The 12,062-nt window shown below is 45.6% G+C and overlaps 2 protein-coding genes across 2 annotated transcripts; both read left to right on the top strand.

Moving 5' to 3' along the window:
* The first annotated feature begins 731 nt into the window (after positions 1–731).
* Positions 732–3,720, top strand: LOC147967896 (peroxidase 5-like). The gene is made up of 2 exons (XM_087522581.1): positions 732–969; positions 2,607–3,720. The coding sequence occupies exons 1-2, from the start codon at positions 778–780 to the stop codon at positions 3,435–3,437; spliced, it is 1,023 nt and encodes a 340-aa protein (XP_087378707.1). The 5' UTR covers positions 732–777; the 3' UTR covers positions 3,438–3,720.
* A 4,691-nt stretch (positions 3,721–8,411) lies between these two features.
* Positions 8,412–11,410, top strand: LOC125555576 (peroxidase 5). The gene is made up of 2 exons (XM_048718482.2): positions 8,412–8,649; positions 10,287–11,410. The coding sequence occupies exons 1-2, from the start codon at positions 8,458–8,460 to the stop codon at positions 11,115–11,117; spliced, it is 1,023 nt and encodes a 340-aa protein (XP_048574439.2). The 5' UTR covers positions 8,412–8,457; the 3' UTR covers positions 11,118–11,410.
* The last annotated feature ends 652 nt before the right edge of the window (positions 11,411–12,062 follow it).

Genomic DNA, 12,062 nt, shown 5'->3' with positions numbered 1-12,062 from the left:
TGAACAGGGTTAAAAATAGATAAGCATACATACCTTGACAAAGGCCATTGTTGCTGATCGAGGGCCACATTTGGCGAGAGAGGGGCTCCAAGCGAGAAGGAGGGGTTGAGGGCACGGGTGATGTGACTCTTCGTCGCTTGCACACATGTCGTATTACAAGAAGAAACCGACTCAAACAATTGCACCAAAGCACTCGTACTTTAAACCTGTAGATGGGTTCCATGAGCTTCGGCTAAAGCCCCGATGCACCAGCAGCTCTCAATTCCTGGAAGCTTAGGAAATGTATTGATTTATTTTGTGTGGGGCCGTTGAGATATAACCATCGTACACGCTATTTCATTGATAAATCAATTCCTAATTTTACGGAGACCAAAAAATATATGGTTTTGTAGCCAACAAAAAAGTGTTGTAAACCTTTTAAGTAATAAAATCGTCTGTGTATGCATGATGACCTAAACTAAGTTTGGATATGTCAGAGTCAGACAAGTTGTGATACCTAACTAGCCCAATGCCTCCTCCAGTTGTATAAATATCACATAGTAGTACTCTAATAGGCAACGCAGATATATATTCGACTCAGTTAGTTTCCTCCAACATGGCAGCGGCTGCTAACGTAACCGTTGCACATGGATGCAAGCTAAGCATAGGAGATATATTATCCATGATCGTTGGTGCGCTGTGATCCTATATATACCCCTCCACCTTAAGCTACCTAAGCACACAGACCACAGCAGCAGTTTATCTTAGCAAACTAGCTAGCAGAGGCATCGAATTAGGATGGCCAAGGTTAATACCGGCGCCGCCTTGTTGTCTCTGTGCCTGTTGCTGGCCTGTTCTGCCGGAGGCACAACGGCCGCCTATGTGGACGTGGAGGGCACCGTGAGGACAGAAGTAGAGAATGCCATCAAGAGCAACCCTGGCGTCGGCGCCGCCCTCATCCGGCTGGTGTTCCACGACTGCTGGGTTAATGTAAGTTGCCATCATTTGATTTTGAAGGGTTTTTTTTACCTGAAATCTTCAAAGTGCATTTGCATTTTTTCTAGGAACGGGCGGCCGGCTTATTACTCACATCTGTGTCTTTTTTTATCAGCTAGTGGATGTTTTTTGTTAACATTAAATGCGTACAGACTAATCTGAAAAACAGATTCACGCACATTTATTTTGGCCTCTTAAATTTTTAAAAAGTCATATATTTTAAAGCACACGTCAGAATTCAGATCCGTTTTCATCGTTGGATAAATCGCGACGAGATATTGGAAACTAGATCCCCGCATGGGTATGTTTCAACGAAATTTTTTTGATGCCAATTTTAGTGTTATATGGTGCAATTAATGTACTGCATTGTGCAACTTTAGTACTACATGATGCAACTTTTTTTAAAAACAACTTTGAAGCTACATGATCTAACTTCATATGAGGTTGCAACCTATCAACCATAACAACTTGATGTGCAACTAGTCTACTACCCCGGCCAACTATCTAGTAGTGGATTGCAAGCCTACTACCCCGACCAACTATCTACTAGTTACATATATATGTTTAGTTGGCGTGGCAATGCAGTCTAGTTGCACACATTGATGTTTAGTTGGCAGGACTATTGGCACACATATATGCTTAGTTGGTGCGGCAATATAGTCTAGTTGCACACACATTAATGTTTAGTTGGCAGAAGGACTATTGGCACACACATATGCTCGGTTGGCGCGGCATGTAGTCTAGTTGCACACATATTGATGTTTATTTGACAGGAAGACTAGTTCGTCGAAACATCCACATGTGAAATCTACTTTTGAAGAGCACGTTGCGAGGGTTTCAACGGTGAAAACAGATCTGAATTTCGACACGAGGATTGAAAGTTATGCCTTTTTAAAATTTTAAAATCACAAACTAAATGCGAATAAACACATGCATGCACAGGAGGAGATGCATATGATGGCATTTAATACGTAGCAGGAAAAGGGACTACTAGATGACTATTCTAATTAAAAGGGGAGACAAGAAATTACCTAAAGTGACGGGCCGCTCGCTAAGCATCCCAGGCGGCCGTGCGCTGGCTTGACGCGTCCTTTTTTTATGGAATTGAGAGATGAGAATGGTATCATACACTATGTTATGGTATCATAGCACGTAAAACTATAGATATTTTTCTATGAGAAAACTTTCAATCTATTCATCAAATACCATGAAAGAACAAAAAACACATGAAGCAATACAAATTACATCCATATCTAGGTATTTCAATGACAAGTCAATCGTGTACACATATTTGTATTGGAGTTCTACCAACAAATAAATAAGATGTGTCCCCTAACAAAAAAAGTGCGAGTATGACACTACTATATGATGCTATGCATTACAGGGCTAGTATCATACATGAGTATCATACGTGTATGCAAGTATGTGATGTCACCCTTTATTTATAAGAGGAAAAAGACTCTTAGCACTAAAATCAAGCCAAAAAAAAATTCTCACACAAAAACACATGAAATTATACAATCCACTGAAAATGCATATGATATACTCCTTTTCAATGCATTGATATTGCCCTTAGTCTGGCTCATTTGATTGATGATGAATGCATGCATGCACGTGTTAATAACGTGCAGGGCTGCGATGGATCGGTGCTCTTGGACCAGACGCCATCCGGCAGCAATACCGAGAAGAAGGCGATCAACAACATCGGCCTAGACGGCTTCGGCCTCGTCGACACCATCAAGTCCAAACTGGGCAACAGCGTCTCGTGCGCCGACATAGTCGTCTTCGCCGGGCGTGACGCGGCCAGATACCTAAGCGGCGGCAAAATCGCCTACTCTGTTCCCTCAGGGCGCAAGGACGGCATTGTGTCATCGGCCGCCGCCGCAGACGCCATCCTCCCGCAATCCACCTTCGAGTTCCAGCAGCTCAAGGACAACTTCGCCAAGAAGAACTTCACCCAGGAGGAGCTCGTCATCCTCTCCGGCGCGCACTCCATCGGCGTCTCCCACCTCTCGTCTTTCCAGGATCGCCTCAACGATACAACCGCGACGCCGATCAACGACAGCTACAAACAAGCGCTCGTGGCAGACATCGAGGCCCAGAAAAATAGCCAAAATACGCAGGATCCCATTGAGAAGAATAACATCCGCGACATGAGCCTGAAGTTCCAGAACGACTCCGGCTACGACACTACGGGGGTGAACACCGCGGCGAAGGGCGCCCTGGACAACAGCTACTACCACGCCAACCTCCAGAACAGGGTGCTTTTCAAGTCCGACTGGGTTATGCGCACGGACATCAAAGCCGGGGGCGACATGGCCGAGTACATGAACAATGCCACCAAGTGGAACAATGACTTCGCCGCCACCATGGTCAAGCTCAGCAAGCTCCCGGCCGAGGGTAGTACCCATTACGAGATAAGGAAGAACTGCAGAGTCACCAACCAGAACCAAGGTTTTTAATTTTGGAGCTCACTGAAATATGTGAAATTTCGGAAATTTCGCAAATTATTTCAGATTTTGATATTTCAAATTTCACTTAATTTTAATTGATTTTAACATAATTTTAATTTATTTCAAAATCAGTTTGAATCTACATTGAAATTTCGGGGTTAAAAATATTTCGGACCTCACTGAAATATGCGAAATTTCATAAATTCATTGAAATTTTGTTGAAATTTGTTGGAACATGGAGATGTTGTTCCTTGATGGAACATGTTTACTTGTTGGGATATCACGATATATCTTACTTAATTAATGCATCTATATACTTGGTAAAGGATGGAAGGCTCGGCCTTATGCCTGGTGTTTTGTTCCACTCTTGCCGTCCTAATTTCCGTCATATCGGTGTTATGTTCCCGGATTGTGCGTTCCTTACGCGGTTGGGTTATAATGGGAACCCCTTGACAGTTCGCCTTGAGTAAAACTCCTCCAGCAATGCCCAACATTGGTTTTACCATTTGCCACCTAGCCTTTTCTTTCCCTTGGGTTCTGCAGACTCAAGGGTCATCGTTATTTTAACCCCCCCGGGCCAGTGCTCCTCTGAGTGTTGGTCCACCTGTCAGCGGCCGGTGGCCACCAGGGGCAACTCTGGGCTGGCCTACCCGTACCTAAGACAATCTGAGTGTGCCCTGGGAAAAAGATATGTGCAGCTCCTATCGGGATTTGTCGGCACATTCGGGCGGTGTTGCTGGATTTGTTTTAACTTGTCGAAGTGTCTTGTAGAACCGAGATACCGAGTCTGATCAGAACGTCTCGGGAGGAGGTCTATTCCTTCGTTGACCGTGAGAGCTTGTGATGGGCTAAGTTGGGACACCCCTGCAGGGATTTGAACTTTCAAAAGCCGTGCCCGTGGTTATGGGCAGATGGGAATTTGTTAACGTCCGGTTGTAGAAAACCTGAAGTTGACCGTAATTAAAATGAATCAACCGCGTGTGTAACCGTGATGGTCTCTTTCCGGCGGAGTCCGGGAAGTGAACACGGTGTTGGAGTTATGCTTGACGTAGAATGTTCTAGGATCACTTCTTTATCATAGTTTTTCGACCGTGCTTTGCCTTCTCTTCTCGCTCTCATTTGCGTATGTTAGCCACCATATATGCTAGTCGCTTGCTGCAGCTCCACCTCATACCTTTACCTTACCCATAAGCTTAAATAGTCTTGATCGCGAGGGTGTGAGATTGCTGAGTCCCCGTGACTCACAGATACTTCCAAAAACAGCTTGCAGGTGCCGATAAGTCCGTGCAGATGACGCAACCAAGCTCAGGAGGAGCTCGATGAAGATCTTGTCCTTTGTGTTGTTTCATTCTAGTTGATCAGTAGTGGAGCCCAGTCGGGACGATCGGGGATCTGTGTAGCATTTGGGGTAGTCTTCTTTTGTTTTGGCTCCGTAGTCGGGCCTTGTTTGTAACTGGTGATGTAATGCTTTATTTATGTATTTGTGTGAAGTGGCGATTGTAAGCCAACTATGTATCTCTTTCCCTTATGTATTACATGGGTTGTGTGAAGATTACCTCACTTGCGACATTGCTTTCAATGCGGTTATGCCTCTAAGTCGTGCTTCGACACGTGGGAGATATAGCCGCATCGAGGGCGTTACAGCTGCCCTGTTGACGCTCTCCACATGCCGTTGGCTGATAGTGTCATCTTGCTCAGCCCAGCATGCTTCACCGCCATTTCTCGATCCTCCCACGGCGGCACAGCACGGAACACGGCCGACACCAGCACGACCGCCTTGCCGTCCAGTCCGCTCGTCGTCCAACACCGGATGGCTTGCATCGGGATGACAGAATCCGTGAATGCCCTATTCGTCGTGTTCATGAACGGTCCTAGTCGACTGCAGAACTCGTCGGTGGAGTCGCAGTTCCAGTTGGGGACGACGGCAAGCACGTCGTGTTGATGTGGCAGAAAGAGACATCTTCGTGTAGTTCCCTAGCACATCCACCGGTGACGTCGCCGTCGCCGTCGCCATCACATAGCTGGGGAAGCTTGCTGCACCTAGCCATCACCTCCTGCTCTGGCCGGAACCGGTAACCGGCATATGGGCCGCCAAACTGTGAAACCAGACGGACAGTGTCGAAGTAGAAATTGTCTGACTTGGCGCTCGTGCACCGCTCGGGTAGTCAATGTCTGCACTTTTGTGTATCGTAGAATGAGCAATATGTTGCCATCGTCAACGACCGGTGGCTCCAAGTTGTTGCTGCCATCGCCGGTATTCTTGGCCCAGTCCCACGGGCCGTCGGTGCTGTTGCCGCCGCCGCGCATGCGGAGGAGAGAATCCCCGACCATGCACATCACCCTCTCGCCACCACCGTCATCAGTAGTCTCTATGTTGACGCCTTCCAACACTCGACTAAGCTTGGCAACACAAGGAAGGAGCTTGAACTCCAGCGCCCGACACCGGCCGTGTTGTGGATCATCTATCATCTCGGACTTGTCGTCCGAGCTGCAGCGGTTGCGCATGATGGTCAAGCTGAGTACCCCGCTGACTTTGAGGGAGCGACATCGTTGCGCCGTGTCGGCGTGCGTGAGCGTGAAGGTGGCAAGTGGGGTGGCTCGCTCAAGTAGCTCGGGATCGGGACCGGCACCATGAGACGGCATCAGCGGCGCGTGGCCGGTGTCCTGGTGCCAGTCGCCATTGGCGAAGTGCAGATCATGGACCACGAGGCCGTCAGCCATTAGCTGTGCGGCCGAGGAGAGCACGGAGCGGCACTGCCACCTCATGTCCGCGGCCCGGAGGTGGTCGTGAGGAACCACCGGGAGTCTAAGGCCCTGTTTGGTTTCAATAAGTCACCTGACTTATAAGTCAGGTGACTTAAAACCAGTGACTTATAAGTCACGTCTGTTTGGTTGTCATCTGACTTATAAGTCACCTAAGCACACCTTTTTCTATATTGTTTTTTATGTAAAAGTGGTGGGACCCATGCAAAAGGAGGTGACTTATAAGTTTTAAGTTGGGGTGGAGCAACTTATGACTTATAAATTGGGGTGACTTATAAGTTGGGTCTGTTTGGCAAAATAAGTCACTTTTTTCACTTTTCGACTTATAAGTTGGTGACTTATTTGAAACCAAACAGGCTCTAAATGACCACAGGAGCGGTTGGGCCGCCGACGATGACGAGGTGACGCAGCAGAGACAGAGCCATAGCCAGAACACGCCGAGACGACTAATGCACCGCCACGAGCCGGGATCCTCTTTCCGATCTCCATTGACCCGCACTTCATTTTTGGCGCATGCTGTCATGAAGCCGCAGGGTATATGCATCAGCCTACTCATAGGGGAGAGTATCATATACTACTATCATGCATATAATACTAGTGTATGATACTACATTTGTAGTGCATGGTACCATAGAGTAGTATCATATATGATCTTATTTATTATTGACACGCATGACACAAAGTAGCAAAGTATTAATTATGTTACGGTATCTACCTATGTTTTTTTGAAAGAAAGACTGTAAGGGAACCCCTACAGTATAATTGGTGCAACAAACCCAAATTGCAAGTATCATGCCTTGAACCTGGGTGGGTGGGAAGGCATCAACCCCTTCCCACCACTAGGCTATGCCTTAGTCCGCGGTATCTACCTATGTTACTCTAGCCCCCCCTCTCTTGTTTAAAACGTTGCCGCATCAGCGTGTTTGCTATTGCCGAGTGCATGATACCGACTATGATATTACCACTATGGACAGCCTCAAGAAGCAAGGCAAACAATAAGGTTTGGCTGCTTGCTAATCAGAGGTGTTGACTTGGAGGCAGAAGCCTCGCAAAGCCAGTCTGTCAATACAGTCGTTGCTTGGTGTCATGCATGCATGCAAGCATGGTGTCGCCGGCCGGGCCGAATCAAACTTAGAATAAGAAGGCCAGATCGAGACAACAAGAGTTGGCTCGCATGCCTTGAAGTGAATCGGGTGACTTCTTGATAAAAATAACAGGGGTTAAACATTATTGAAGATGGCAGTTGACAAAACTTAAACATCAGTTGACATGGAATGACCGACGGTAATAGCATATAAGTGCAAACTATTGGCTGGCACTATAAGCTGGTAGCAACAAGCTGATAATTAAAGTCAGAGCAAATTGATGCCAGAGATTCTAGTCTGGAACAGATCACATGCGCGGGTCATGAGGATGGATTGTCTTTTAGCGTATTAATAAAAAATTATAACACACTGAACAAATAAAACAATAAAAAATTATAACACACTGAACAGGGTTAAAAATAGATAAGCATACATACCTTGACAAAGGCCATTGTTGCTGATCGAGGGCCACATTTGGCGAGAGAGGGGCTCCAAGCGAGAAGGAGGGGTTGAGGGCACGGGTGATGTGACTCTTCGTCGCTTGCACACATGTCGTATTACAAGAAGAAACCGACTCAAACAATTGCACCAAAGCACTCGTACTTTAAACCTGTAGATGGGTTCCATGAGCTTCGGCTAAAGCCCCGATGCACCAGCAGCTCTCAATTCCTGGAAGCTTAGGAAATGTATTGATTCATTTTGTGTGGGGCCGTTGAGATATAACCATCGTACACGCTATTTCATTGATAAATCAATTCCTAATTTTACGGAGACCAAAAAATATATGGTTTTGTAGCCAACAAAAAAGTGTTGTAAACCTTTTAAGTAATAAAATCGTCTGTGTATGCATGATGACCTAAACTAAGTTTGGATATGTCAGAGTCAGACAAGTTGTGATACCTAACTAGCCCAATGCCTCCTCCAGTTGTATAAATATCACATAGTAGTACTCTAATAGGCAACGCAGATATATATTCGACTCAGTTAGTTTCCTCCAACATGGCAGCGGCTGCTAACGTAACCGTTGCACATGGATGCAAGCTAAGCATAGGAGATATATTATCCATGATCGTTGGTGCGCTGTGATCCTATATATACCCCTCCACCTTAAGCTACCTAAGCACACAGACCACAGCAGCAGTTTATCTTAGCAAACTAGCTAGCAGAGGCATCGAATTAGGATGGCCAAGGTTAATACCGGCGCCGCCTTGTTGTCTCTGTGCCTGTTGCTGGCCTGTTCTGCCGGAGGCACAACGGCCGCCTATGTGGACGTGGAGGGCACCGTGAGGACAGAAGTAGAGAATGCCATCAAGAGCAACCCTGGCGTCGGCGCCGCCCTCATCCGGCTGGTGTTCCACGACTGCTGGGTTAATGTAAGTTGCCATCATTTGATTTTGAAGGGTTTTTTTTACCTGAAATCTTCAAAGTGCATTTGCATTTTTTCTAGGAACGGGCGGCCGGCTTATTACTCACATCTGTGTCTTTTTTTATCAGCTAGTGGATGTTTTTTGTTAACATTAAATGCGTACAGACTAATCTGAAAAACAGATTCACGCACATTTATTTTGGCCTCTTAAATTTTTAAAAAGTCATATATTTTAAAGCACACGTCAGAATTCAGATCCGTTTTCATCGTTGGATAAATCGCGACGAGATATTGGAAACTAGATCCCCGCATGGGTATGTTTCAACGAAATTTTTTTGATGCCAATTTTAGTGTTATATGGTGCAATTAATGTACTGCATTGTGCAACTTTAGTACTACATGATGCAACTTTTTTTAAAAACAACTTTGAAGCTACATGATCTAACTTCATATGAGGTTGCAACCTATCAACCATAACAACTTGATGTGCAACTAGTCTACTACCCCGGCCAACTATCTAGTAGTGGATTGCAAGCCTACTACCCCGACCAACTATCTACTAGTTACATATATATGTTTAGTTGGCGTGGCAATGCAGTCTAGTTGCACACATTGATGTTTAGTTGGCAGGACTATTGGCACACATATATGCTTAGTTGGTGCGGCAATATAGTCTAGTTGCACACACATTAATGTTTAGTTGGCAGAAGGACTATTGGCACACACATATGCTCGGTTGGCGCGGCATGTAGTCTAGTTGCACACATATTGATGTTTATTTGACAGGAAGACTAGTTCGTCGAAACATCCACATGTGAAATCTACTTTTGAAGAGCACGTTGCGAGGGTTTCAACGGTGAAAACAGATCTGAATTTCGACACGAGGATTGAAAGTTATGCCTTTTTAAAATTTTAAAATCACAAACTAAATGCGAATAAACACATGCATGCACAGGAGGAGATGCATATGATGGCATTTAATACGTAGCAGGAAAAGGGACTACTAGATGACTATTCTAATTAAAAGGGGAGACAAGAAATTACCTAAAGTGACGGGCCGCTCGCTAAGCATCCCAGGCGGCCGTGCGCTGGCTTGACGCGTCCTTTTTTTATGGAATTGAGAGATGAGAATGGTATCATACACTATGTTATGGTATCATAGCACGTAAAACTATAGATATTTTTCTATGAGAAAACTTTCAATCTATTCATCAAATACCATGAAAGAACAAAAAACACATGAAGCAATACAAATTACATCCATATCTAGGTATTTCAATGACAAGTCAATCGTGTACACATATTTGTATTGGAGTTCTACCAACAAATAAATAAGATGTGTCCCCTAACAAAAAAAGTGCGAGTATGACACTACTATATGATGCTATGCATTACAGGGCTAGTATCATACATGAGTATCATACGTGTATGCAAGTATGTGATGTCACCCTTTATTTATAAGAGGAAAAAGACTCTTAGCACTAAAATCAAGCCAAAAAAAAATTCTCACACAAAAACACATGAAATTATACAATCCACTGAAAATGCATATGATATACTCCTTTTCAATGCATTGATATTGCCCTTAGTCTGGCTCATTTGATTGATGATGAATGCATGCATGCACGTGTTAATAACGTGCAGGGCTGCGATGGATCGGTGCTCTTGGACCAGACGCCATCCGGCAGCAATACCGAGAAGAAGGCGATCAACAACATCGGCCTAGACGGCTTCGGCCTCGTCGACACCATCAAGTCCAAACTGGGCAACAGCGTCTCGTGCGCCGACATAGTCGTCTTCGCCGGGCGTGACGCGGCCAGATACCTAATCGGCGGCAAAATCGCCTACTCTGTTCCCTCAGGGCGCAAGGACGGCATTGTCTCATCGGCCGCCGCCGCAGACGCCATCCTCCCGCAATCCACCTTCGAGTTCCAGCAGCTCAAGGACAACTTCGCCAAGAAGAACTTCACCCAGGAGGAGCTCGTCATCCTCTCCGGCGCGCACTCCATCGGCGTCTCCCACCTCTCGTCTTTCCAGGATCGCCTCAACGATACAACCGCGACGCCGATCAACGACAGCTACAAACAAGCGCTCGTGGCAGACATCGAGGCCCAGAAAAATAGCCAAAATACGCAGGATCCCATTGAGAAGAATAACATCCGCGACATGAGCCTGAAGTTCCAGAACGACTCCGGCTACGACACTACGGGGGTGAACACCGCGGCGAAGGGCGCCCTGGACAACAGCTACTACCACGCCAACCTCCAGAACAGGGTGCTTTTCAAGTCCGACTGGGTTATGCGCACGGACATCAAAGCCGGGGGCGACATGGCCGAGTACATGAACAATGCCACCAAGTGGAACAATGACTTCGCCGCCACCATGGTCAAGCTCAGCAAGCTCCCGGCCGAGGGTAGTACCCATTACGAGATAAGGAAGAACTGCAGAGTCACCAACCAGAACCAAGGTTTTTAATTTTGGAGCTCACTGAAATATGTGAAATTTCGGAAATTTCGCAAATTATTTCGGATTTTGATATTTCAAATTTCACTTAATTTTAATTGATTTTAACATAATTTTAATTTATTTCAAAATCAGTTTGAATCTACATTGAAATTTCGGGGTTAAAAATATTTCGGACCTCACTGAAATATGCGAAATTTCATAAATTCATTGAAATTTTGTTGAAATTTTTAACCTATTACTAGCTGGAAGCGCGCCTAAATTGATGGCATCACCTATAGGTGTCATGGATGTGATGATTTGTCTTTTGATGGTTCTATTCCATGCCTCGTTTGTATTACTCCAATACCCACTAAAATAAAAGAATAGTAACATTGTCTTTATTTTGTGCAAAGGCCAAAGGTCGTGTATAATAAGTAGCATAGACCCTTGCAAAAACACCCGTACGAAAATTAAAATACACATCCAAATCCTTGGAGGTGTCAAAGCTCGTTGCATTCATTGACGGCACAACATGAACAAAGCTCGTTGCCGCCTCACCGCCTCTATCTCAGCGGTGCAAACTTGCTGAAACTTAGGAGCTTGTAGAAGCAGTGGTCTGAAAGTCATCAACGTAGACGAGGAGATGCCGATGGCACAATCTGTGTAGCACATCACCGCTCCCGACAATTAGGTGCCGAAGTGAGTCTGTGGAATGCCCTAGGTTTAATGGTCTACACTTTGTCTCTATGTATTTTGGCACACGTGAAGGACTGAACTTAATGAAGGAGAATTTTCTCGAGCTACCACGCATATACCTCTTTCGTCACATCGGTCCGGTGATCTGGTCCAAGTGAGAAAACTTCAAAAGGTATCAAGCTGCCCATCAGGCTGAACAGGTCTCCTCCCATGTCCCCTCCGTAACCCTAGCCGCCGCCGCTGGAAAGGCCTCCTCCACCCACCCCCCGCTATGTCGCT

This window comes from Triticum urartu, chromosome 5A (assembly GCF_056163025.1).
Source record: "Triticum urartu cultivar PI428250 chromosome 5A, HENAU_Tu73, whole genome shotgun sequence".
Lineage (NCBI taxonomy): Eukaryota > Viridiplantae > Streptophyta > Magnoliopsida > Poales > Poaceae > Triticum > Triticum urartu.
Note: the sequence above shows the minus strand (reverse complement) of the source record. Positions and strands in the feature narration are given on the sequence as shown.